The sequence below is a fragment of the Corythoichthys intestinalis genome, chromosome 19 (assembly GCF_030265065.1).
Source record: "Corythoichthys intestinalis isolate RoL2023-P3 chromosome 19, ASM3026506v1, whole genome shotgun sequence".
NCBI lineage: Eukaryota > Metazoa > Chordata > Actinopteri > Syngnathiformes > Syngnathidae > Corythoichthys > Corythoichthys intestinalis.
Genome location: NC_080413.1, coordinates 240,595 through 266,801, shown reverse-complemented (window position 1 = coordinate 266,801; position 26,207 = coordinate 240,595). Strand labels below are relative to the sequence as shown.

The 26,207-nt window shown below is 42.6% G+C and overlaps 3 protein-coding genes and 4 non-coding genes across 8 annotated transcripts in view; all 7 read right to left on the bottom strand.

Moving 5' to 3' along the window:
- Positions 1-1,175: 1,175 nt before the first annotated feature.
- Positions 1,176-6,705, bottom strand: rps7 (ribosomal protein S7). Its single transcript, XM_057822429.1, has 7 exons — positions 6,634-6,705; positions 5,952-6,036; positions 5,481-5,552; positions 4,710-4,853; positions 4,021-4,085; positions 1,386-1,536; positions 1,176-1,287 (listed from the first exon to the last, which is right to left on the bottom strand). Exons 2-7 carry the CDS (start codon positions 6,024-6,026, stop codon positions 1,210-1,212), a joined length of 585 nt encoding a protein of 194 aa, XP_057678412.1. The 5' UTR covers positions 6,027-6,036; positions 6,634-6,705; the 3' UTR covers positions 1,176-1,209.
- Positions 3,764-3,984, bottom strand: LOC130908091 (small nucleolar RNA SNORA73 family). The gene has a single exon (XR_009061576.1). It is a non-coding gene; the product is annotated as a small nucleolar RNA SNORA73 family (small nucleolar RNA).
- LOC130908092 (small nucleolar RNA SNORA73 family) lies at positions 4,455-4,675 on the bottom strand. Its single transcript, XR_009061577.1, has one exon. It is a non-coding gene; the product is annotated as a small nucleolar RNA SNORA73 family (small nucleolar RNA).
- LOC130908093 (small nucleolar RNA SNORA73 family) lies at positions 4,901-5,121 on the bottom strand. Its single transcript, XR_009061578.1, has one exon. It is a non-coding gene; the product is annotated as a small nucleolar RNA SNORA73 family (small nucleolar RNA).
- Positions 5,650-5,870, bottom strand: LOC130908089 (small nucleolar RNA SNORA73 family). Its single transcript, XR_009061575.1, has one exon. It is a non-coding gene; the product is annotated as a small nucleolar RNA SNORA73 family (small nucleolar RNA).
- A 380-nt stretch (positions 6,706-7,085) lies between the features above and the next one.
- Positions 7,086-14,098, bottom strand: e2f6 (E2F transcription factor 6). 2 transcript variants are annotated; one of them, XM_057822427.1, is made up of 8 exons: positions 13,736-14,098; positions 11,240-11,527; positions 9,219-9,265; positions 8,773-8,825; positions 8,521-8,704; positions 8,298-8,451; positions 8,107-8,223; positions 7,086-7,534 (listed from the first exon to the last, which is right to left on the bottom strand). In XM_057822427.1, the coding sequence occupies exons 1-8, from the start codon at positions 13,850-13,852 to the stop codon at positions 7,370-7,372; spliced, it is 1,125 nt and encodes a 374-aa protein (XP_057678410.1). In that variant the 5' UTR covers positions 13,853-14,098; the 3' UTR covers positions 7,086-7,369. The 2 variants fall into 2 exon arrangements, with proteins under 2 accessions (XP_057678410.1, XP_057678411.1); XM_057822428.1 differs by having other exon boundaries at positions 9,219-9,232.
- Positions 14,099-14,230: 132 nt separating this feature from the next.
- myt1la (myelin transcription factor 1-like, a) overlaps positions 14,231-26,207 on the bottom strand; it is a 42,414-nt gene continuing 30,437 nt past the window's right edge. Inside the window, exons 19-23 of the mRNA XM_057822426.1 lie at positions 25,455-25,676; positions 25,282-25,379; positions 25,111-25,214; positions 22,168-22,311; positions 14,231-22,098 (exon numbers count right to left, since the gene is read on the bottom strand). Of these exons, the coding sequence (XP_057678409.1) occupies positions 21,958-22,098; positions 22,168-22,311; positions 25,111-25,214; positions 25,282-25,379; positions 25,455-25,676 (709 nt within the window). The 3' untranslated portion in view covers positions 14,231-21,957. The remainder of the gene's footprint in view (positions 22,099-22,167; positions 22,312-25,110; positions 25,215-25,281; positions 25,380-25,454; positions 25,677-26,207) is intronic.

Sequence of the window (26,207 nt, the reverse complement as noted above, 5' to 3'; positions counted from 1 at the left end):
TCAGAGGGTTTGAGTAGAGTCACTATGAAGCATTTAATAAAGCCAAGCATTTTCTTATTGTTTTGAAATAATTCGGTGGGGTAGTAACATGTTTAAAACTCATAATTCTTACATTTTGAAGTGCCTAAAAACCATTTATAAATGATACTTAGGGGGGAAAAAACATGTCATATATTTTTTTCCAATATAAAATCTGAATAAACACATTGAACACGCACAAAAAAATGGGGGCGGGGGGGCTACTTCGCGGTTTTCACTTATTGCGGCAGGTTCTGGGCCCCATTAACCGCGAACAACGAGGGATCACTGTATTTCTGAAAAGCTTTAAGAAGCAAGAATCATTCTCACCACTCGTCGGGCCGGTGTTGTGCCGACACCGGCCGTCAGCTCAAGTCCCAGCCGAAAATAACGCGTCTCAGAGTGTTTCTTGGTTTATATTACCGCTAAATACCCAAGCTTGTCGCCAATTTAACGGGAGCTATTTTTTCACGGGAGATTTGGATAGCTCTGGCAGTGTTCAACGCAAACACCAACGAATGGCAGTAACTTCTAGAAAAATCTAGAAGGATTTGCTGGCTGTCCAAGTGTCACTTTAAAGGACCGATTTCTGAAGTGCTCAGTTGACGTACCAAGTTAATCACATAATAAAATCCCCCAACCCCCCCCCCCCCCAATAAATAATTTCTCCTCGGATCTACGCAATTCATGTAGGTCGCCCTTTTTGACTTCAAAACGGTGAATTTTGCCGAAAGGTGAGAGATTTTCATGCCTGAATTACACTATTAATTAGACAATAACCCTCTCTGGGTTCTTCACAGAAAAAAAGTCAGGAAATAACACTATTATAAAAAAATTGTTCAGGGGCCGGACCAAACGTGGAGTCGGGTCGTAGTTTGGGGACCCCAGCAATACAGTATGATCTTCCTGTAAATATCATTTAACCCCTTGATATGGAATCATTTTTAGATTACCCTACAAGGAATTATACAGTAAACATTCTCTCATTTACGTCATATAAACAACGTGACTGCGATTGCTTCTCTTCCTTTTGGATTTTCTCTTCATTTAATAAGTTCAAGCTACGATAAAATACTTCCGCAACATAACACTTGGCAAAATACAGCGCCGTTAACGGCAACCCGCGAGTCAGAGATGGAAATGAAGACGAGAAACAATTTGAACAGTACAACAAATTTATTCCGTCCGCATTTAGAGTTGGTACTCGGGGAATTCAAACACCACTTCTTTGCCTGTCAGCTTCTTGTAGACGCCGGAGAAAGTTTCCACCTGAAAGCACAAATATTTCAATGCCGTCGACAGAGATGGAGGTGGGGCCAAAATGCACCCGAGTTCATCATTAGTAGACGTCCGATCCGCCGACGTACTTTGTGTTCCACGTTGTTTTGCTGCGCCTTGTCCAGATGGACCTTGATGAGGCGGCTGCTGTCCAGCTTGACGCGGATTCTCTTGCCCACGATCTCACTGGGGAACACCAAGTCCTCCAAGATGGCGTCGTGGACCGCCGTCAGCGTGCGGCTGGAGGAGGAAAACATAATCATCCACCCGGTGACGGTCGGCCTCTCCCCGGTATTCTTATGAAACCCTCACGACTTTCAGTCGGGTTATGGAAAAATACCAGATAGGAACGTAACCTAAAAAGATACATCTTTGCTAGCGGACAGGAATGCGACACAAAGGAGCAGTTCTCTCTCAGGGAAAGGCTGACATTTATTTATATGCCAGTTTGGGTATGCAAACTCCAAGAAAAATATCGGACAAGAGCGACGCAATTAGGGCTGCGGCTATGGATTAATAGATGAACTTGTTAGTTTGAACATTCGAGTCATCGGATAACAAACATGAAAAATTAAAATACCTGAGCTGAGTATAAAAAAAAATAATAAAGGAGCCAAGTACAACAAAAGAAAAATTAGCTATCTTACGTAGCAAAAGTCCGCTAGCCTAAATGCTATAAAATGATAACTTTTTTTTTTAACAATGCTCTTAAAATATGGTTGAAATGCATATTCCGACTAAAACTCTAAATATACCAATACAAACAAAAATGGCAAATGCATTTAAAAAAAAAAAAAAAAACTAGCTCAAACAAAAACTTAACTTATGTTGGTCTTAACAGGGAGCAGCTGGATTCAACCATGTGAAATGAGTTAGGTCATATTCAATGTCGCCACTAGAGGGCAGTTTATCCGCCCAAATCCATAAAACTAAATGCAACAGCTTCAAAACAAACCATTACAACACCGCTTAATAGATACTTGAAGCGGCAAAATTTAATTTGAATCTTTTTTCAAATCGTTTTACTCAAGTTAATGGATTCATCGTTGCGGCACTAGATGCAATTCAAGTTTTGCATAATGCACATGTTGTTCCCAAGTCTATTTGTCTTCTTAAATTGGCCATCTCACTCATTAGTCCTTTGTTAAAAGTACAGATATCCTATTTGATCATGTGGAGAAAACAGCTCCATTTCCTGGGTCTCTCAAATGATGGATGGTGTTATTGTGTTTAACCTCAGAAAAGTGGCCGGAAAAATATCCTTATGCACTGGATCATGGATATGCCTTTGAACAAACGTGGAAATCCATTTCTTGACTTTTCTACTATTCTGACAAGAAGTTTTCATTGTATTGCACTTTATTTATCCCGATGTACCAGTCTGCCGTTTGCCTACCATAGACTTCATAATGATATTGACGGGTCAGATTCCACCTTCACTGGGCCGCGCCTTCAAGTAAGGGGCCGTCCTACAATCCGCTTCATTTATTCGCAGTCGGTCGCAGCGACCCGACGTCAGATTTAGGTTGAAAAAGTACGAAAGCTACACCGCATACAAACAGGAAGGATTCTCTCAGTTTTTCGTAAGAATTTTCAATGTAAAAAGACATTTTGTAAGGCTGCCTCCACATTGTCTAACAGACTAGCATCATTCTTTGCTATATTGACGTAAAATTAATGCGAACTGCATGTTTTTTTTTTCTTTTAACCAAAATATCTATCAAAAACTTATGCATTTACTCACAAGAATTTTCCCTGGAAAAGCTATGTTTACATCAGGCGACCGCTAGCTACATTAACTGACAGACTAGCATTGTACTCCGACATATTTAGCTAAAATAAATGCTAACTGCATTTTTTTTTTTTGCTTTTAACCAAGAATCGAGACTTTTACGTCCACATCTATAAAGAATTCAGGGATTTAAGCATTCATTCATAACAATTTTCAACGGAAAAAGCTTTTCTGGCAACAAGGCGGCGCCAAAGTGGCATAAAGACTCATAACATTCGACATATTTACGTAAAATAAATGCTAACCGCCTCGTTTTTTGCTTTTAAACAAGAATTGAGACCGTTTTATGTTCATATCTATAAATAATTCAGGGATTTAAGCATTTATTTTCACCAGCAGAGCTATTTACATACAGTGGCCTCCACATTGACCGACAGACTAGCATCGTACTTCGACATATGCTAACTGACAGTTTTTTTTGTTGTTGTTGTTGCTTTTAACCAAGAATCGAGGCGGTTTTACATCCTTGTCGCTAAAGAATTCTTGGATTCAAGCATTTATGCAAAAGAATTTTAAACGAAGAAAGCTGTCGGATACCACACCATCAGCTTTGATGGCCATGCCAACAATGCAGGCCCCCTATTAAAAGGCCCCGCCAATATCATTATGAAGTCTATGTGCTTACATTTGTATGTTTGCATATGAATTAAAAATCTATATGCCACTTGCAAATCAAAATGTGCACTGCATGGTTTATCTCCCCAGTAATGGCCCCAAAGGACTCTGGGAAGGTGTAGGAATATGCAGGACGTTGGTCCTCGCCGACCGCTTAAGTCGGGGACGGAACTTATTCTCCGACGGCGCGGAAGGGGAATGTACGTCTCGGCCGGAGGCTCCGCTCCCGTACGCCGCACGGACAGAGCCGGGGAGAGCGACTCGCCGGATGTCCACGTCGGATCGGAGGCGTGAAAACCGGTCTCGGCGCCACTGACCTTCTGGGTCGCTTCTGCTTGTTCTTCGTGCGGCTTTTCCTGGTGGGTTTGGGAAGAATTCGCCTCTGGAAAGCAATGACAGTCGCCGATTAGTGTAGTCGCTAATATCGCTCTGCCAACATTTTTTTTTTTACATATGCTTCCTGGGATTCATTCGTTTGAAAATAACGTACCATTTCCTGCCGAGTGCTTATTATCACGGCCAAGTTGGCGTTGTCCTCGGAGACGCTACAATAAGCGCTCATCTGTCAGCGATTATTCCGAATTGTTGCAAACTTTTACTTTTGGACTATAACGTCAGAATTTTACAGACGGAAACAGAACTCATCGACAAAAACATTTTGAAAGGACCAAGATATGACAAAATATTGTCGTCTAAAAGACGCCAAAATCAAAGATAAATTCACACAGCTAAGAAAGCATTTGTAATAAAACTATGTGCACTGCATGGTTTATCTCCCCAGTCATGGCCCCGAAGGACTCTGGAAAGGCGTAGGAATATGCAGGACGTTGGTCCTCGCCGACCAATTAAGTCGGGGACCGAACTTATTCTCCGACGACGCGGAAGGGGAATGTACGTCTCCGCCGGAGGCTACGCTCCCGTACGCCGCAGGGACAGAGCCGGGGAGAACGACTCGCCGGATGTCCACGTCGGACATTCATGACGGCAAAACTCGACGGTTCCTAACCTGTGCGATGAAGACCACGTGCTTCCCGCTGAACTTCTTCTCCAGCTCCCTGACCAGACGCACTTGAATCTTCTGGAACGACTTAAGTTGTGGCACGGGAACAAAGATGATGATGGCCTTCTTGCTGGCGGACACCTCGATCTCCTGTCGAGACACAAAAAACAAGGTCGGCGTCGCTAAAATCACAGTTCCAGTGTGCACCGCATGGTTTGTCTCCCCAGTCACGGCCCCGAAGGACTACGGGAAGGCGTAGGAATATGCGGGACGTTCGTCCTCGCCGACTGCGCGAGTCGGGGACGGAACTTATTCTCCGACGGCGCGGAAGGGGAATGTACGTCTCGGCCGGAGGCAACGCTCCCGTACGCCGCACGGACAGAGCCGGGGAGAGCGATTCGCCGGATGCCCCCGTCGGATACGACAAGACATTTCAAGCAATTTTTTTGTGGTATTAGGCACGAGAACACGGGTGTCAAAACAGAGGCCAAGGGTCCAGTTCTGGCCTGCCGCTGCCCACAAAATAGTCAACAATCATAAAAATGTATAGGTCAAGAAAAATGGCTTTATTTAACAAACAAAAAAAAAATACACATAAAAATATATTTAATGTTCCCCCTCCCCTAAAAAAAAAAAAAAAATAGAGAAATACTCACTTTAAAAAGTTCAAGTGAATCATTTCTTATATTTAAAATAATGTAGTTTTCACTTCAAGATATTTTATTTAAAAACCCGCGACAAGGATAAGTTGGACACCCCGCTTCTGGTGGCTCTCACCTTCGCTGCCGTGATGTTGAGTTCCCTCAACTGAGCTTTGAGATCCGAGTTCATCTCCAGTTCGAGCAGAGCCTTTGGAGAAACCAAGCACAACAAACAACCGTAGCTTAAAGTAGTTTTTAAAAATGAATAAATAAATGGTCATTCTTGACAGAATGACATCTAGGGCAAATGTGCACTGCATGGTTTATCTCCCCAGTCATGGTCCCACAAGACTCTGGGAAGGTGTAGGAATATGCAGGACGTTGGTCCTCGCCGACCGCTTAAGTCGGGGACGGAACTTATTCTCCGACGGCGCGGAAGGGGAATGTACGTCTCGGCCGGAGGCTACGCTCCCGTACGCCGCACGGACAGAGCCAAGGAGAGCAACTCGCTGGATGTCCACGTCGGATACATACATACAGTATTTCTAAAGACAATAACGTAGAACGAATGCAGACGAAATGGCTAGACAGCCAAACGTGTACTTACCTGGGAAATCCCGGACTCAAACTCGTCTGGTTTTTCGCCATTAGGCTTCACAATCTTAGCACTGGTGCTAAACATGGCCTTGTCTCTGCAAACAAGTACAATGGACTTAATTTCAACTTCAAAAGCATGTCGAATAACAACACACAAGCACATGCCTGCTTTTACCAATGCGGCCGCACACGAATACTTTTGGTAACCAAATGAAACACTTGCCTTCTACCGAGCTCCCAAAAGTGCATTTTTGATAAAATGACATGCGAACCAATTGGATAAAATCAAGCATTTTTTGTAGTTGGCTAGCTAAGCTAATATATTGGCTAGGAACCACAGTAACCTCGTCATAATGCTAGCGAATTTAGCGTTGACATGTAGTCAATTAAGAAACTAAAGGTTACACAGACTACACAAAAGTGTTGCTTCACACACACGGCGCGGCCTCAAAAGAAGCACTTTTAGCAAACACATGCACGGCCTGCTCGACACTCCATTTCTAAAAGCGTTCAGTAGGCTACACAATCACGCTTTGTTACGCCGTTTAAAAGTGCCATCCGCTTCTCAAACCATCTCAATCTAAGCCATCGTGGATCTATTAATAGTAACGAAGTAAAAGCGCGCCACTTGAAACCATTATTGCCACATTATAAAGCATAAAAGTCCATCCTGCCATAATGTCACGACTAACCTCAGTCAACGACGGCCAAGGAAGAGACCGGAACATCGCGAGACTTGAACTAATGCACGGCAGCGGGAGGGTAAACTCTCGCTCGAGAATAGCGCTCGTCATGACATCGCGAGAATTCCATTGGCAGCCAGACTCTTAGGGGGCGGTGTCATGACAGGCGGTAAAACGCCATCTTTATCATACAACGTAAATGATGCGAGACGAGCCAACGTTGTCGAGCATTTGTCGGCCATCTTGCGTGGGGACGAATTCGGCCACGGCCGCCAGGTACTGAAGCCTTTAGACGTCTAGCCTTATATAAGCACACGTATATGAGATAACTGCTTCTAGTTTTTGCGAATTCATTAAAATGCTTAGCCCGAAAAGACAAATGTACTAAAGTGGTTTGAAAGAGTCCAGTACATTGAAATAAATGTTACTACCATACAAAAACAAAAAGATTTCAATTTAAATTGTAGTATTTGAGCAAGTTTAATGCCAGGAACTCATTATTTACTCTTTATTACATTGCATTATTTACAACATCCAATCCTTCTAGTTCAAAGGGATTGGACGTCCATCGCCGTCAACAAGTTAAAGCATGTTCCGTCATGATTCATAATAGACAAAAAAAAAAAAAAAAAAAACACACACCCCGGTTCTTGTTATTTTAAGCTACAGTGGTGAATATTTATTTACAAAAGCAACAAATTTGTCCGTCAAAAAAAAATAAAAAAAATACACGGTCTCCTCTCCTCTAGTGGGCGGTCTTGAGCAAGGTCTGCGTCTGTATGCGACTTTGGTCCAGCGTCATGAAGCAGCCGCTCATCTCCTCCTTGACGGGAACGCCGCCCGTGCCCAAGTCACACGTCATGACCGCGATGGGACCCTTGCCGCCCCTCAGGTGCATCTTGATGTTGTCCTGCACCACAAACACACGGCCGATTGGTTCTTTGATCGCGGGTGAAAATGCGTGCTTTTAATCATCGAAAACTATTTTCATGTTGAATTGTTTATTGACCTTATAAAAAGATCCAAATTCTCTTTGAACAATTTTATATATAAAAAAACAAAACCTAGACTAAATGGCCTTTTTTAAAAATAATTTTTTCATTCATTTTTTAAAAAGCTCTTAAACAAAAAAGGTCAACATTCTCTTTAAACAGCCCCCCCAAATTTTTTTTGATAATTTTGTAATAAATCTCCAAATCCCCATTCAAAGGATCTCAATATTATTCAATAAAAGAAAATTGTAAATATTCTTTTTTAGTTAGATGATTATTTTTTTGAATATCCAAAATCTAATTTTTAATTATTCCAAATTTTAAATATTCAAACGTATTCTCCAATTTTGAATAAACTTCATTTAAAAAACTTAAAATATATTTGATTATATTTTTTCATTATTCAAATTTTTCTGTCTAAAAAAAAAAAAAAAAAAAGGAAATATTATCCGATTTCTGTTGTCCTGAATGAAAGCGGAGGATTTATTACCTGTGTGGGCGCCGGGACCTCCAGCTTGGTTTCCTCCGGCGCTTTGACCACGATCACCGTCTGCTCCTGGAAGGCGGGGAGCCGTCCCACGTCCTCGTGCGTGACGTAGGCCGCCGTGCGGGCGCCGGTTAAGGGCCAGCTCGTTCGTGAACGACACGCTCGACTTTCATTCGTCTACTCAAAGGATATGTCGCGTTCTCTTCGTTGTCCGTCATGTCAAAAAGTTGCTGAGCGCACTTTTTGATGAGGCCGTCCAGCGTGTTCTCCTCCAGCTTGAGGTTCTCCAGCTCCTCCTTGAACTTCTCCTCGGTCTTCCACAGGAAGCGGGAGACGGGACACCGACCACTGGACGGACGACGACGGCTTTCGATTCGGACGTACGGTAAATAGCGGACGGAAGGCGTGCGCGCTCACGTCCACTTGACGCTCCTGGACCTCCTCTGGACCACGCTGATGCTCTCCAGCACGCCGATGATATCGTAGACGTGACGTTTGCGGGTCTGCAGCCGGCCGGCCGCCTGGTGGAGGTCCAGCCAGCTCTCCGGAGACGCCAGCATGAGCTCCAGGAGGCGGCGCGTTAGCGGTGCCAGGAGCACGTCTAAACCGGAACCAAAAAGTCAGGATCGGCTCAACTTTTAATACAGAAAGCCGTGTGAAGAGACGCACCGTTCCTGCACGTTTTCGGTGTCGGGGGATCCTCTTTGGGTTGAAGGTGCTCGCTGGAAGAAAAAGATCAGTGGTCAGACTGAAAAAGCTAAATCAACTCTTCTCTTTCTTTGGCTGTCACTGACAACGACAGATGTCCAAACCAATCATTATTAGGATCGTTTTTTAAAAAATCATTGGAAATGTAAAAAAAAAAAAAATCAAAATAGAATCAAATGGAGTTTGAAATCTATAGTTTTCTATTTTGAGGTCCAAATCAAATTGAGCGTTTTCTGAAAAATTCAAATGAAATTTCCTGTTAACACTCAGACGTCCTATCCATTAGGTTTGGGAGGGGCTGTCAGCGCTGTATCGCCGCTAATGCCAATTTAAGAAAATGAAAAACATTACTAACCACCATAGTCTGAATATTTCTTGCAGTGAATGCGTTCAAAGTCAAGGCTTACCTTGAGGGCTTCACCTGGGGGGGAATGGGCACAGTCTCACTTAGGACCTGGAATTGAGAGGAGTTCAATTCTTCAAAAATATTTAACTGTATTTATTTATCATGGCAAAAATTATATCATGTTTTTGAACTTTAAAAAAAAAAAAAAAAAGCACTAAACATACACTTATATTGTATATATACATATATATATATTGTATATACTTATATAATATATTGACGGGACACGGGGCGCTGACACTGCGCCTGCCACGCCTTCGGGTAGGGGTCCTACCCACACCTAGCATCAAAAGGAGTTATTCTCAAACGCACGCAGCGATCCGACGCTGGATTTAGGTTGAAAAGGTACGAAAGCTGTACCGTACCGTAAACAGTAAGGATTGTCTCAGGAGTGATTTGTTCGTGGATTCAAGGTCATTCTTATATTTTTCGTACCATGCTTGCATTTTGAAACGTTGTGGAAAAAAAATCAATGTGAGAAATTTACCGCTAGGGCATTGGCATCACAATTCGCAATATTTATGTAAAATAAATGCTAACTGCTCGTTTTTTTGCTATTGACCAAGAATCCAGACTCTTTCACGTCCATATCTATACAAAAATTGGGGATTTAAGCATTTATTCACAAGAATTTTCCCTTAAAAAGCTCTTTGTGGTGATAATGCGGCGCGAAAATGGCTTAAAGACTAGCAGTAGAGCTGCAGCTATTGATTATTTTAATGGTGGATTAATTGATGAACTAGTTAGTTCGAATAATCGAGTAAGATAAGGAACATAAAAAAAAAAATACCTGAGCTTAGCCTCAATCGGTATAAAAAATGAATAATTGAGGATCTATTTACAACAACAACAAAAAAAATGGCTAATTTACATCGCAAACGTATGCTAGTTTGAAAGCTATAAAATGCTAATGTTTTGTTTTTTTAAATGCTCTTAACATATGGTTCAGACATATTCCCACAAAAACCGGCTAAATATACCTATAAACTAAATTACGAATGCATTAAAAAAACATGAGCTCAAACAAAAACTTAGCCTATGTTAGTCTTAACAGGGAGCAGCTGGACTCAGCCATGTGAAATGAGGCAGATTAGAGGTCGGTATATCCACCCAAATCAATAATTAAATGCAAACACTTTCAAAACAAACCAGTACAACACCACTTTAATTAAACGAATACTCGAAGCAGCCAAATTCAATTCAATTTGAATCTTTTTCTCAAATCGAATACTCGAGGTAATAGATTCATTGTTGCGGCACTAAACAAGCAGCGCATTCGACATATTTACGGAATATAAATGCCAACTGCCCGTTTTTTTGCTTTTAACCAAGAATCGAGACTGTTTTACGTCCATATCCATAAAGAATTCAGGAATTTAAGCGTTTATTCACAAGAATTTTCAAAGCAAAAAGCTCCTTGTGTTTCCACTCGATCAGCTTTTGCAGATATAGGCCTATTTATAGGCCCCGCGCCCCGTCAATATACTGTATTATGAAGTCTGTGTTAAAAACGTCAAGCAAACTACTACCGCAAATTTTGTTTTTGTTCTTACAAATTGCTTTCAATTTGCACTAACATTTTGGTTTTTGTAATTGTAATTTACTTATTGCCTGTTTTTGACAGCGATAGATGTCATTTGCATTCATGCTCATCTTTCAGTGCGACTGACAGCTCTGCACATCCAATCCATTTGAAGTGGGTTCATTCGCTGCCACCCTCCCACTTCAAATGGATTGGACATCTACTAGTGACGGCAGACGCATGAAAAGAGTTAATAGCCCTGAATCAACATGGCCGCCCTGCAACAACATTCCCATCAAACTTAAACCGTTGACATTCAAATGAAGTTATAACTAGCTTATTTCTTTCAAAAGAATTAAAGCATTATTTTATGACTCATTGGATGCCATTGACGGCGACCATCCATTTGAATTGGGAGGGGCCGCCTAAAATGGATGGACGTTTACCAATGACAAACTCCTCTAGTCCTGTCAACGACTTCAAAAAGTCAAACATGTGACCTGCTGCAGAGAAGCTCCGCTTTCATCTTCATCCGCCTCTTCCTCCTCCTCCTCCATACCGCTGCCGCCGCCGCCGCCCCACTGGTCGTCCTCCTCCTCTTCGGACTCGGCCCCCCAGGCGCCCGTCTCGCCCAGGGGTCCGTCCAGGTAGGGCGGCATGATGGGGATGGCGTCGCCATTGACGCCGTCCGCGGTGACGTCTTCCGGGAGGAAGTGCTCCTCGCAGATAAAGCGCTGCTCCGCCACTTCCCATTTTTTGTCCGTCTCTCGCAACGCCGCCAGCCATACCTGCGCACCGTGTCGAACCCGTCAATGGCCGTAGCCGACTCCTCCGCTCGCCGTCGACGGCTATAGGCGTCCAATTCATTTTGAACGGGACGGGCCGGGGGCGATCGTTCGATTATAACTAAACACGGGTGTACTGTTGTCACAAATACAAAAATTTAACTGCACGTCGATCTTCAGATGTTATTTTCCTATGAACTCTTTCAGTGCCACAAACGTCCCAACGCATGGCGTCCAATTATCTACTACTGCTTTAAAAACTTATGATAACAGAGCATCGTGTAATATTTGTAAACAGAGCATTTAAGGATGAGGTACCAGCAGGGACTACTTTCAACAAAAATGATGATGATTTGTCATTTAGCGGGTATTTTTTTTTACTGGTCTAAAAATGTATTTATTTTGAAAGTCCTTTTTTTATCTTGAAAAAAATTCGAATCGCGATGCCCCCCCCATAAAAATCAGCAACGGGATATACCTACTCTTGACCATTTTCTAGGTACAAATATGATCTTGGTTTTTCTCTATCAAGTCATGTTTTTTTTACTATAGGATCCCAGTGTTTGTGTAAAATATGAATAACAAACAAACAAACATAAATGATCCTTATTCAACATTTTTACAAATGTTATGGCGAGTCGTGTGCATGACTCGTAGTGAAAAACTAATCCGTTTTCAGAAATGTCTGTCGAGCTCCTGTAAAACAATGACACAAACTTTTCTCAGCCTATCGTTTTTGGTTCCAATGCACATTTACGGCTTAAAAGTAACAGCGATCGTAAGATAACAAGAACATGATTTGAATGCGAGTCAGTCGTCTAATTCTCGCAGTCGGACATCCGGGCATTAATGACATCACCAGCCACAACAAAGTGTCTCCATATTGAAAATGGGGCAAAAGACGAGTCGCGAGCAGTTGCTCTGTCGTGCATTGTAATACAAACGCGTTGAACTTTCGTCTTATTTGCGGTCTTTTTTTCCGTCGGAATGACTAAAAGTTGCCGTGTGGCGGGCTGTCACACAAGGAAGAGTTCGGAGCCGCATTTGAAGTTTTTCCATTCTTCCTCGTGAGAAGAAAAGGAGAAACAAATGGCTGAAAGCAATTCATTGAACAGTAAATGAAGACTGTTCCGTAGACTATTCTCGCCTGGGGGAACCTAAATCCAACCACGTTTACAGCCGACATTTTATTACTGGTGAGTAAATTTTTGCCCCAATTAGATGCCTGGATTCAATAGACTAGGCAGTGGTTATTATTACCGTAATCGGCAACCCGCAAAGCGTTATTTTTCTTTTGCTGTGAACTGCTCTGATTAGTCAATCGGTATATTATTGGCCTGGTAGGAATGGGTTATTTTGCCGTGTCGTGTTCACGGCTAAATAACGCTTGGAGGCAAATTACCGGTTACGGCAGAAATAATCGCTCCGTATATACTACCAGTTTTCTTAGTTCCACACAGTACATATTCCACGTAATTGATAAAGGTCAACTTACTGGGTGACTTTATGAAGTAGTTGTAGATGTTTCCGAACTCCACTGCAGGCCATTCCTTTGGATTGTTCATCCAGCTATCAGCTGCGACTTTGTATGGGCAGATTTGCAAGCCAATACACGGTAATTTTAAATCGTATCGCCTCCTCGCGTCTGTCGGCAGTGACTCGTGATAACAGTAAGCCACGCTTAAGACGTTTTTATGAAAAAAGACGCAAAACACACCTGAAATATATGAATTTCAGACATTTGTCTACGGAATGTTTAGCTGTGCGTGCCCCCTTCTCAAAATGGCGATACGTTGCTAAGCGAAGTGACGTTATCGATTCGTGACATCACGCCGACTTCCTCTATCCCCAAAATAATAATCGACTATCAAAATCATCGAATGTGTTATCACTCATTTGCAGACGCTTTTAGCGCCACGTTGAGGATGAGCAAAAACCAACTTATACTAGTTCTTATCAACGGTTACATCTACTTTTACTCGATTATAGTTTTGCAAGTTTGTACAAAGTGTGCAAAGTTGGTGGAGAAAAGAGGTTTTTGCTGGGGTTTGTCTCGAGAAGCACACAAGGCGACGAGGCTACATGCTAAGTTGCTCATTTTTAGCATCGCGCCGAAAAGACGGGAAGGGGAAAAAAAAGTGTCACGAGTGGATAAATATATAAGTAGCATGTAATGTGTGTTTGTAACTGTGGTCTGACGCCGGTCGGTACCTTGACCCGGGCCGGGTCTTTGGGGAACGGGAAGAACCTCTTCGGAGCTCGACTCAAGACGCCTCGGTTGCCGTTGAGCAGGCGGTTCGGACAGCCGGAAACGACACACTTGACCATGCTGGGCAAGGAGCACAAAACCGGCGCGTCCGAATTCTAGACCCGCGGTCACTTCGGTCCGGTGGAGCCGGGGAGGAGGGGGGGAAAAAAAACAACAAAAAGAGCACCTCTGTCCGGTTTATTTACTAGCAACCTTCTCCACGCTCGTTTCCCTGAACCGGAAAAGACTTGTTGACGCGAAAGTAAACGATTGGAGGGAAACTTGTAAAGGAACAGCGCTACCCGCGGATGGAGGACCAAACGTATATTTTAAAAAAATGGTTTATTTCGGTTGGTCAACGACTATTTATTTCATTTGCTTGCCATTGACAGCCACAGACGTCCAACTCATTCCCATCAAAGCTGATTTGTGTAGTTAGCCGAAAAGAGGCACCCAAGCGAGTTGCAACACAAGATTTATTCTGAAGAGTGAGCGATTCTAAACACTGTCATGATTCACATAGAACAGAAATTCACCATTCAAAAGCAAATAGCAACTCGTGACAGAGCAGAAAAACTATAGGAAAAAAAATAAATAAATAAAAAATCAAATTTAGACAAATATTCATATGAGGTGTATTCGTGGTTTGTACACATCTCCACCACTTAGTCTTTAAATTGTGCTTTTTATTGAGTTATAAAGTTCCCGATATGAAGGGGGGGAAAACTTATTTTTCAGTTTGCCGCTTAGTCAATCTTTTTGTTAGTGTTGCACCAATACCAGTTTTGGGGGCTTCCAATACAGATTCTGCGTGGTATCGGCCATGTCCATTCTGTACAGATATCACCCCCCCATTTTAACAGTAAATGACTGCGGTCATGACATGGTCACACAATGCTAAATTGAGCGGCTGCCAATGACAGCCCTAGACATCCGCCCCATTTGAAGCGTGAAGGCCCAACAGCGAATGAACTTTCATTAGCTGTCGGCCATCTCGGGTAGTTTGAAACTAAATCCCCAAAAGTACTTTTTTTTTTTTTTATAGTACTACCCGAAACGGACGATCATGTCATTTTAGCAACGTATCGGTGCAACGCTAGTTCTCAATATTCAAAGACCACCAAAGAAACAAGATGAATCTTTTCAAATCATTCCAACAAAAGTCTCTGAAATGCAAAATACAGGCAAATATCAACAACGAGGTGCCGTTTGTAACGAAAAAGTACATTAGCCGTCTGGTTTCAGTTCACTTTCAATTGAAATGCTGTGACACGACTTGATCCAGATGAAAGCTGTCATCTTACTGGAAATTTTCAGCCAAAGAATAAAAAGCACGCGATTCACTCGAACACTTTCAGCGACGGATTCAGGCCGCGTTGTGTTAAAGCGTGCACACCGATTCTGAAACGGTACTGGCAGTCACATATTCTTTATCCTCTGCGTGAAACCGCAATCACTAATGCCATACCGATGAGCCGAGAGGAGTTATTCAAATATTTTTGGTATTTTCCATTATGGTTGGCTTTTATTTTGTTTTGACCAGAGGTGGGTAGTAACGCGTTACTCGAGTAAATGTAACAGTAAAAAAAAAATCTTCTTTTAGCACGCCATACTTTTGACTTGAGTAGATTTGTGACTCCGCTACTTTGGCCTACACTATAGTCCTTGCATCTTTACTCTACATATTAGGTTCATTTTTGCCGGCACAGTGGCTCCACCAGTTTCACCAATGAGACGTCGCAACAATAATCCACGATACCAACCGGGCGCGACAATACAGTCACATAACCACACACGAGGTTGCAGAAGCATAGCTTTTAGTTTTTATTTGGCACCGACCAAGGGCGTAGGTTTGCATAGGGACGGTAGGAAGCGATTTTTCAGGATGCTGAAATTGTCCCTAGCAACTTTTAAGCAACCTTATTTGCATTATATAATGACTTCAGTTATATTGGTAATTTAGATTGTCTTCCCGTACGGACTTACATTGACCCCTTTTCACTTGCTGAATGTGCCACTCCATTTTTTTCCCCTCAAAGGCATGTTTGATTGGCTGATGACTTGACTTGTCTGATGATTCTCATAGACGTATATAGAACTTGATGTGAAATGACAGACTCGCTGGCATTAGTAAACAGCCGCCATCTTAAAGCAGTAGACTTCTCAGCGGTAGTAAATAAGATTAACGTTACTGTACCTTGCTAACGTAACGTTAGCCCTTCGGAGGGCTAGGTTTCTATTGATTATGACTATTGTCGATACGTGGCTAACGTGTCTTCCATACAGGCTTTATTTAATCTGTAAAAACACAGCGTTGTAGAGTGATGAGGGTGTCAGATAAAAACATAATAAAGCTAACTCTCAATTTTAGCTCGGTAGTCATTGCTGGATAAAACACCAAGTAGCGCTGGTGCCTAATGTGCTCCAATCCAGCCGGTAAACTCAAAATCGTATCAGGACTTACAATTTAGACCAACTTTAAAACTTAACTAGAACTTAAAAATAGCTTAACACGAATGGAAATTCAATGTAAACACATGGGAAAAACACATCACTTTTAAGTGATGTGAAAGTGATGTGTGTTATCATGCGTAATGACATTTTTAGGAAAGAAATAAGATTTTTCATTTTAATATCTTAAGTTTTTTGAGTGAAAGCAGTGATTTTGTTTTTCTAGTCACATGGGAGATGCAATTGTTGACTGTTTTCAACAATGTACATCTAAAGTAAAGACACTCTAAAAATGGTTCAATATTAGGAGAATTGTCTTGTTTTCACATGTATATTTATAATTGCTTTTTACCTAAAAAAAAAAAAGAAAAGTTTTATCTGATTACTTGATTAATTGATGGAATTTTCAGTAGAATACTTGAATATTATACTGAATATTCGATAGCTGCCGCCCTAATTAAGACAAATTTGTATTTTTCTGCATTCTTAGATAGTTGAGATGAGAATAACATGTTTGTATTTCTTGTTTATCTTAATATGTGTTCAAATATTGCTATTTAAATTTGCTAATAAAATCCAGACATTTATTTTGGAAGTTTTCAACAATGTTTCTTTAGTAGTTTTTAACAAAAAAAAAAAGGTTTGAATCGCACGGTGTATCACCTGAACCAATAGCTATGCACTGCAAAAAGCCACCTCCTTAAAACTTGTTTCCGGTGTAAATCTACTAGAACAGTGGTTCTTAATCTTGCAAAAGATACCGAACCCCAATTGTTTCACATGTGGTTTCACCGAACCCTTCAGAATTAGATAATAAAGCTTTTTTTTTTTTTCAAATTCAAAACCCATATATTTAAGCTGGCAAGCTAATTATTGAGCAAAATCCCATTCAAAATTCTTATTTTATAAGCATGTTTTATAAACAGCTCAAAATATGAGACCATGCTGCCCATTGGTCTGTTTAATTCCCTCAAACCAAGTGCGAGTCGACCTTCCACTGAGCAAACCAGTACCTCCTCCCATCTGATTGAGGACTAACAGTTAAAAGAAATGAATTAAGCCTGTAAATTGGGAGCAAACCTAAATGGCCTAAATTTAATCAGCGTACGGGAATAGGGTTCTGCGTTTCTTTACCTTCGCCAAACCCCTTAGACCAGTGGTGGGCAAACTGGTCCTCAAGGGCTGTCGTGGGCCCAGGTCTTTGCTCCAACTGATCCAGCGAGGACACCGTTTAACCAATGAGGTGTCAGCTGAAACAAGAAGCGCCTGACTGCAATCAACTGATTGCGCTTGCAAGACACCAGATTGGTAAAAAGGTTTCCTCTTGATGAGTTGGAACTGAAACCCGCACCCACTTTGTGGAATAGTTTGCCCACCCTTGCCTTAGACCAGCGGTCTCAAACAGACTCCACAAAGGGCCGCAGTGGGTCCTGGTTTTTGTTCCAACAGATCCAGCACAAACAGTTCAACCAATGAGGTTTCTACTAACATAAGCAGCACCTGATTGCAATCAACTGATTACACTTGTAAGAAACCAGATTGGTGAAAAGGTATTTGTCTCGTTTGGTTGGAATGAAATCCAGTACCCCCTGCGGCCCTTTGAGGACCGGTTTGAGACCACTGCCTTAGACCGACTCACCGAACCCCTGGGGTTCAATCGAACCCAGGTTAAGAACCACTGTAGTAGAAATAAGGGAAATGATCTGCCACTGCTTCAAGTAAAATTTATACACTTACCTATTTCTTGAAATAAGAAAAACAGCTGGCTGAAAATAAGCTTAACATACTTATTTTAAGCAATAAATTTGTGTATTTAATCAAAAAAAAACAACAACTTTTTTGTCAGAAATGTTCTGAATTCGAGAATAGATATTGTTCAAAATATTATTTGAAAGCATTTTTTTTTAATTGATTTAGGTGAAAAATATAGGTGAAAAATGACCAAGTTTTAGATGTTTGGTTTAACAATAACAAAGTAGCAAAATTCGACTAGATTTAAGGGAAAATAACCGATTAAGATGTTATAAATTTGCAGTGCGAAAGTTAGGATACAGTAAGTCAATACAGATTTATTTTGCATTATCCATTTAGCCATCAATTCATTAGGTACATATTCGTGAGAAATGTAGCACGCGTTCACCCAATCTGTTTGGTCTTAATGTCACGTCCCTAGCAAAAAGTGTACATGCTGTTATATCGGCCCTACCAATATTGAGACCAAACCGACGCACTGGGCACCGACGGATCATGGAAAACCGGAGATATCATCGTTTTCATTTCGCGGTAGGTAATGTTTTTGCCCACCAGAGGGAACTCATGCTCTTTGGGCAGGTTTATGTCTAGTCAGAATTCAATCTTTTTTTTTTTTTTTTTTTGTATTGTTTTGGGCCTTATATGGTCATGTAATTGGTTATAGTACAGTACAATAATAACAGTAGATACCGATGAGGCTGTGCTGAGAAAAAAATATATACCATTGTTGAATCAGATATCGGAAGCAGTTACTCATGACTTGAGTATTCTTTTCGACAAATGCTTATACTTGAGTCGTATTATTTTGAAGTAACGCTACTCTTACGCGAGTCAAATTTTCTACCCGCCTCTGGTTTGGACATTTCTTTTTTTAAAAAAAACAAATTCGTCTTTCGATGAAGTTGGATTGACTCATCACGGCTGCTTTTTGCTCACAAATCAAAGCAACCAAATTAGCTGTACTACGACTCGTCTCGAAAAACACGTATGTCAAGGCATCACAGATAATAAATGAATCATTTTGTGTGATGAGTGTTTTTTCCCCCACGGTCATCCTAATTCCCAGTCAGCGCTGTACACTTTTTCGTATTTATTTATCGATTTTTTTGCTTTCCGACGAGCCCCAATAAAGTGCATGCACGTAAGGAACAAGCCTGCTGAGTGGACGACGAGTGCAAATGTACAAATGAGGTGTGTCTGTGTGTGTGTGTGTGTGTGTGACCCTGTAAGTCCCGCCCACCCGCCATCAACACCCACCCATCAAAAGAAAGAAAAGAAGGCGTGGCCGTTGTCATAAAAGTGGATACAAAACCAGTAAAAACATCAATCGCTGATCAATGATAATTGAATCCATAAGAAATTGCATATACCCAAACTTTGCTTTGTTTGTTTGTTTTTTTTGTCAATATAGATTGCATCGGAATGAATGACGCCGATATTGCTCGTCCACGTGGCTCATGAATCGCTCGATCGGCGGCAGATTGTCTCCGTTGAACACACCGTTGACCGTCCGTCAATCTGTCCGTTAGCAGCTGTACGTCACATTATATCAGGTCGTATGAAAATGTACAAAAGTCCAGGCGAGGCCGTTTCAACGTGATGTTAGCTTACAACAGGGGTCTCAAACTTCATTTATTTGAAGTTGGTGCTGGGAATATGAGTCTAGGTTGCATCGAGGATTCCCTCAAAAATAGGAGTAACGTAACTTTTTGAGATGCCCAGGGCTAAAGAGGTCCAGGTCCCACTGTTTTGTTTTGTTTTTTTGTCATTTTTGTACACCTTGTGTTATTTTTTTTGGGTTAATTAATCATTTGTCATATTATTCATTTAAAGCAACACTATGTAATTTTTCAGTTTTGGTCAATTTTAGCGACGCCGGTGGACAAAAGCCCTATTGTTTTGCCTTAAAGAGGACTGAGTTTCCCATGAGGACCAGCGCACACCCGGACTGTGTCGTAAAATCATCAATCAATCAAAATTAAATCGCCTGCAGATGGATTTAACGACATTTTAGTTTCCAGCGACTGTGTGAAGGACAAATAGTAACAAGCTAATGAATCCAGTTGCGGCTAAACAATAGCGTATGACGGTTAACAACCGTGTGCATTAGTGTGGCTAACCCCTTTTCTCGTAGGCCCCGTCTGTTTGCATTATTCTAACACAAATCAATCAGGTAATAGTATTGTTTCTCGTATTTGTTTGTCTGTTTGTATTACTCTAACACCAACGTGTGCGTCATAAAACTGTGAGCAAGATCAACGCTGACAAGCCCACATCTGCCCCACCAATTCAATCAACGCAATCAGTTCTCCCGGACAGTCCAGAACAAACGGCGGGACGCCCTGTGGCAACACAAGGAACAACGTAGAACGCCCGATGTCCAACTGATGAAACTCCAAGAGCCCCTTTGATGCTGAGGTGGCAAAATCCACAACCCTCATTGCCCGGACAACAGTAACTCCCGAATCCCCCTGTCCAATCCACAAACAGACAATAATCCTAAACACACTGTTCTTCCTGCCCACGGCCTGCCCCGCAAGAGCCTTCAAAAGACTAAATGTTTAACTAACCGAGCGAGTCTTGCCGCCTCGCCTGAGTCTGTGTCCGTTTCGCCTTGCTGCTTGATCGATGTCGACCCCAATAAATTGTCAACTTGTTCCCGGTAAGCCTTCTTCCAGCTTTCAAAACGGAGTCCGTACAAAGGGTTAAGACTAAGGTGAATGCGCGGAGTTTGGCCTTCAGGGCGGATTGTCGGAGTCTCGCCGGCCCGGGTCGTTGGAGTTGTGCCAGGGCGGGTCCGGCGGTTCGGCTGGCGCGATTCCGGCGGTCTGGCTAGAAGGTCAGATTCCTTCACCCCTCCACACTGGGGTGGGGGCGTGACACACGCCAGCGAGTGAAAGCCGGCCAATGTTTATTCTTGAGTATCCCGGTAGCCTCCCTTTTTTCCCTCCTTTTTCTCTCTTTTAATGCTCTGCTATCTTTGTAGAATTCACGAGAAAGCGTTCGCATCAACTTCCATCTTTATAATGAATGGGGAGAGGGGGAAGTGACGTAAGCCGTAAAGCAGTCAGCGCATTTGCGTTGTTTTTTTTTTGTCTCAAAATTAATTAGTGAAAGCGATACAGACCCCCTCAAAATATAAAAGAGGTGTCATTCAACTAGTTGTCAGTCAAAATATCACAAATGTTATGAAAATACTTTATAAAGTTTGAAAAGTTACCGAGTGTTGCTTTAGGCATTTTTGTTTTAAATGAAAATAACCCATGTTGAAAAATGCTTTGTAATATAATGTTTTTTTGCAATTTATTAATTATTGCAATGTTCTTTTTAACTCAATTTTTAAAAACTCCCCATGTCAAAATTTGGGCCAGACGAACACAACACTTTCATTTCAAAAGATTGGGCCACACTTTTCCGTATTCATTATTATTTTTAATTTAGCACTATTTCTATTATTATTTTTTAAATGATATATGGATGTACTGTACAGAGTTTTTTTAAGTTGACTTTTTTTTTTTCATCTGCCCATGACAAAATACACCCGAGCAACACTAATGGCACACTTAACAATGGCAATATAGCAAAATATTGTCCCCTGGACACAGGTTTGACTTTTTAAAAAATTCTTCATAATTTGACCATGGCAAATTGTGTGGGCAACACATTTTTATTTATTATTTGAATTTCTGACTATTTTATTTTTGAATGCATATACGGCATCATTTATTTTTGACAAAATACACGCGCGCAAGCCACACGAATACTTTGATTGGTCCCCGGGCGGCGAGTTTGAGACCCCTGGCTTACGGCGAAACTAAATAAAAATCCTTCACGGCGTATGCGTTGTGGCAGTTAGTAAAAACAACAAAACAGCCTTTCACGGCGCCAGACGTCCGATCCGGTTGAAACGGACTACGGCGGCGGACAAAGAGTTAATCCGGACCTTTGTTCGCTTTGGCGTGGCGGCGGGCGGAGGGCGGGGTTAGACTTGGATGCCCTGCACGGCCTGTCGGATGTTCTCCAGGAGGGCCTTGTTCTCCGGGCTCTGATAGCGGTCCTGGTGGGTGTACATGTCCGTCAGCGCGCTCACGTACGTGTCAAAGTTCTGCTCGTTCACGGGGTCCTGCACAAAGGATTCTTGGTTCGGCGCTTCCATTCCAAGCTAAGTCGCGTTGGTACACGAGCGGGTTACCATGTGCGGCAGCTGGATGTTGGCCAGGCTGTTGATGAGCGACTGGCTGAGGTTGGCCAGCTCGTGCAGCAGCGAGTCGTTCTGCTGCTCCATGGCCTTGTTCTCCTCCTCCATGGACCTCAGGCTGCTCTCCATCGTGGTGATCTGGCCAAGACGGACACTCCCACCAATTAGTTTAGCGCCAGTAGATGTCCAAACCGTTGGAAGCGGGACATCCAACGGATTGGATGTAAATAGCAAAGGCATTGATCAAAAAATCGATTCAAAATCGCTTGAGAAATAAGCTAGTTGTGACTTGATTTTAATGTCGTTGCATCGACTTTGATGGGAACGTGGCCTCGGGGCCGCCATATTGGTAGGGGCGCCAGTAGGTCTTTTTGTGCTTCTGCTGTCCATTGATGAGTAGATGTCACCAGTAGTGGTCAAGCCATTTGAAGCGAGAGGGTGGCAGCCAACGCCAACCTTCCCGCTTCAAAGGGATTGGACCTCTATCTCCGTCAATGGTAGCCAATGAGTTAAGCGGTGTTTGAGCAGTCAAATGAGTATGCAGCCAATTAGTATTCGTTCATTCATCTTCCGTTCCGCTTATCCTCACGAGTGTTTCGGGGGTGCTGGAGCCTATCCAAGCTAACTATAGGCATGAGGCGGGGTACACCGTGAATTGGTGGCCAGCCAATCGCAGGGCGCGGGGAGACAAACAAGCATTGGTGCTCACACTCAAACCCAGAGACAATTTTGGAGCGTTCAATTCAGTTTTGGGGATGTGGGAGGAAACCAGAGTACTCTAGAAAACCCTCACAGACACAGGAAGAACATGGGAGGCCGGCGCTACGGTTTCCAACTGTCCCGGAGTGGGCGGGAAAACACGGAATTTACAAACTTCTGACCGTTACCACCGCTGTCGGTACAAATCAGCACTTCCTCAATTCCAGGATGTCCCGAGCAATCCGGGACTGTTGGCAACCCTAGCCGGAGCCCGGTATTGAACCCTTTATCTCTGAACGGTAAGGCGGACGGACGTGTTAACCACTCATAACCCATCATGCCGCCTCATTTAGTTTTCAAGGAATGAAAAAATAAATAAATGAATTCAATTAGGGGTGTCCCGATCACATATTTTTGGAAACGAATCAGAGTCTGTGTCACCTGATATCTCCAAGGATCTCCAAATAGGAATTTCCAAATAATTAGTATAAGTTCCGTCGGACAATGCTCAATTTCTCCCAGAAAATGATTGCATTTACAAATGCTTTGGTAGTCGTATGCTTGCAATGGAAAAAAACACAAACGAGAATGGGACAAAAAAAATCAAAATGAGCGCGGACAAAAGAATGAAGACCAAAGAAGTGTCTTAGGACTTGAGAAGCAAAATTGTGAGGAAGCATTGGCAATCTCAAGGCTACAAGTCCATCTCCAAAGACCTGAATGTTCCTGTGTCATCAATAAGTGTAAAGCCCACTAACCTCCCTAGATGTGGACGGAAAAGAAAAATTGACGAGGGATTTCAACCAAAGATTGTGTGGATGGTGGAAAAAGACCCTCAACTAACATTCAAACAAGTTCAAGCTGTCCTGCGGTCCGAGAGTACTTCAGTGTCAACCCGTGCTATCCGTCGGCGTCTGAATGAAAAGGGACTCTATGACGCACGAAGAAGAGACCTAAAAAGCCAGGCTAGGGTTTGCCAAAACTTACCTGAGAAAGCCAAAAATGGAAGAATGTTCTCTGGCCAGATGAGACAAAAATAGAGCTTTTTGGGAACAGACATCAACATAGAGTTTACAGGAAAAAAAACTAGCTCTTCAAAGAAAAGAACACGGTCTCTACAGTCAAACATGGCGGAGGTTCCCCCTTGGGGTTGCTTTTCTGCCCCTGGCACTGGACTGCTTGACCGTGTGCATGGCATGATGACGTCTGAAGACTACCAACAAATAATGTAGGGCCCAATGTGACAAAGCTGGGTCATGGGTTTTCTAACAGGTCAATGACCCAAAACACACTTCAAGAAAATGGTTTGCGAGAAAGCACTGGAGACTTCTGAAACGGCCAGACCTGAATCTCATAGAACACCTGTGGAGAAATCTGACAATGGCACCCTTCCAATCTCAGAGATCTGGAGCACTTGTACAAATAAGAATGGTCTAAAATTCCAACAGAGAAACTCATCGATGGATACTGGAAGCGGTTCTTCGCAGTTATTTCGTCTCAAGGTTGCGTTACAGAGTATCAGGCTGAGGATGCCAATACGTTTGTACAGCCCATTTTTTGGAGTTTTGTGTAAAACGATCATGATTTCATTTGTTTTTTTCCATTCTTTTTTGTGTTTTTGCATTGCAAGCAAAATAAAGAAAGATATTACTACCAAAGCATTTGTAATTGCAATCATTTTCTGGGAGAAATTGAGCATTATCTGACAGGATTGTAGGGGTGCCAATACTTTTGGCCAGCAGTGTAATACCTCAAAAAAAAAAACATCCAAATGTAAACTATTTCCAGCGGTGATCACCCTTGCACAATACTATTCTAGCATTAGCTTCCCCCCGCAGCTAGCATAACATCGGGTTTACTTCCGCCGTTTCCACTTGTGTTGCGATGTTGTACAGGATAAAACATATATTTTTGTTTCTTTTGGAAATGCATTTGTACATCTGGAATGTTAGTTGCTTTTGAATTAAAAAAAAATAAAAACCTGATGTTTTTCACCCGATTCCGGTCCTCTGAAAATTTTTCCAATCACGGGGTCAGATCGGGGACATCTCCATTTTAAATTTGAAAAAACATGATTCGCTACAGTACTGGCATTGGCTGGTGAAAACTTGCCAAATCTTGATTAAGAATGTTAATCGCTGAGAAATAATGAATTAGCCGTCTCTGAAAGGTTGACTGATGAAATGGATCGATCGCCCAGCAGACAAAGGCAAGGTTTGTTGATTGCGGCGGTCTTACTTGCGTCCTCAGTTTAATGACGTCGGACTCGGCTCGATTGTTGGACTCGTTGATATCTTTGATTTCTTCGTCCAGCTGTTTGATTTCCTCGTCGTTTTCGATGCCTGAAGCCAAAAACGCCACGTGTCGTCGGTTGAGATTTTTATGACGGGCGACCCCCCCACGTCTGACCTTTTCCGGCCCTCTGCTTGATTGTCAGCATCTCGGCGGCGCCGCCGCCGGTCCTGGCCTTCTTCATGGCCGAGGTGGCCCGGGGACACCCGGAGAGACTGGACGCAGCGACGGACGGGCGGGCCCGTGGGTCGTCGGACGAGACCGAGGCTAAGGCGGACGGACGGGCTCACCTGCGGTGGGTGAGGAAGCTCCCGCTGACGTGACCCGAGCCGTCGCAGCCCGGCGTGGGACACGTCACGCCGTCCGTCTTGCCGACCTTCCACGCCGGCTGGCCGCCGTTGACGTAGCCGTCCTTTTGACGTTTGGCCGCCAGGGGGCAGCCCGAGGCGCTGCGGTGAGAGGCGTACTTGCCCGTCACGTGACCTTGACCGTCGCAGCCCGGCACCGGACACCTGAGGAGCCAATTCCCGCTAAAGTCTTGTTCGTCACGACCCGAGTGACACTCATTCCAATTGGAGTGCCAACATTTCATGTCTTTCAATGTTCATTTATTCTAATTTGTATTTTTATTTGCTAAATTTTTGTTCAACATTCTTTCCGTTCATTTTTATTTGCCCTGTATTTCTTCTTTCATTTTGAAGGAGATAGACGGTGACTACGAGAAAAGGTACTAACTAGGGTTGTTCCGATCATGTTTTTTGGCTCCCGATCCGACCGTTTTAGTTTTGAGTATCTGCCGATCCCGATATTTCCCGATCCGATTGCTTTTTTTTGCTCCCGATTCAATTCCAATCATTCCCGATCATATACATTTTGGCAATGCATTAAGAAAAAAAATGAATAAAACTGGGATGAATATATATATTCAACATACAGTACATACGTACTGTATTTGTTTATTACGACAATAAATCCTCAAGATGGCATTTACATTCTTAACATTCTTTCTGTGAGAGGGATCTACGGATAGAAAGACTTGTGAC

Bases quoted from the DNA above. Each gene is read 5' to 3' on its own strand.
- rps7 (XM_057822429.1), bottom strand. From the start codon at position 6,026: ATGTTTAGCACCAGTGCTAAGATTGTGAAGCCTAATGGCGAAAAACCA. The intron at 4,086-4,709 runs GTTAGGAACCGT...ATTGCTTTCCAG, and splicing joins ACGTGGTCTTCATCGCACAG to AGGCGAATTCTTCCCAAACC. The intron at 1,288-1,385 runs GTACGTCGGCGG...TTGTGCTTTCAG, and splicing joins AAAACAACGTGGAACACAAA to GTGGAAACTTTCTCCGGCGT.
- e2f6 (XM_057822427.1), bottom strand. From the start codon at position 13,852: ATGGTCAAGTGTGTCGTTTCCGGCTGTCCGAACCGCCTGCTCAACGGC. The intron at 9,266-11,239 runs GTCACATGTTTG...TCTCAATTCCAG, and splicing joins GCGGAGCTTCTCTGCAGCAG to GTCCTAAGTGAGACTGTGCC. The intron at 8,452-8,520 runs GTGAGCGCGCAC...TCGTCCGTCCAG, and splicing joins TCCAGGAGCGTCAAGTGGAC to TGGTCGGTGTCCCGTCTCCC.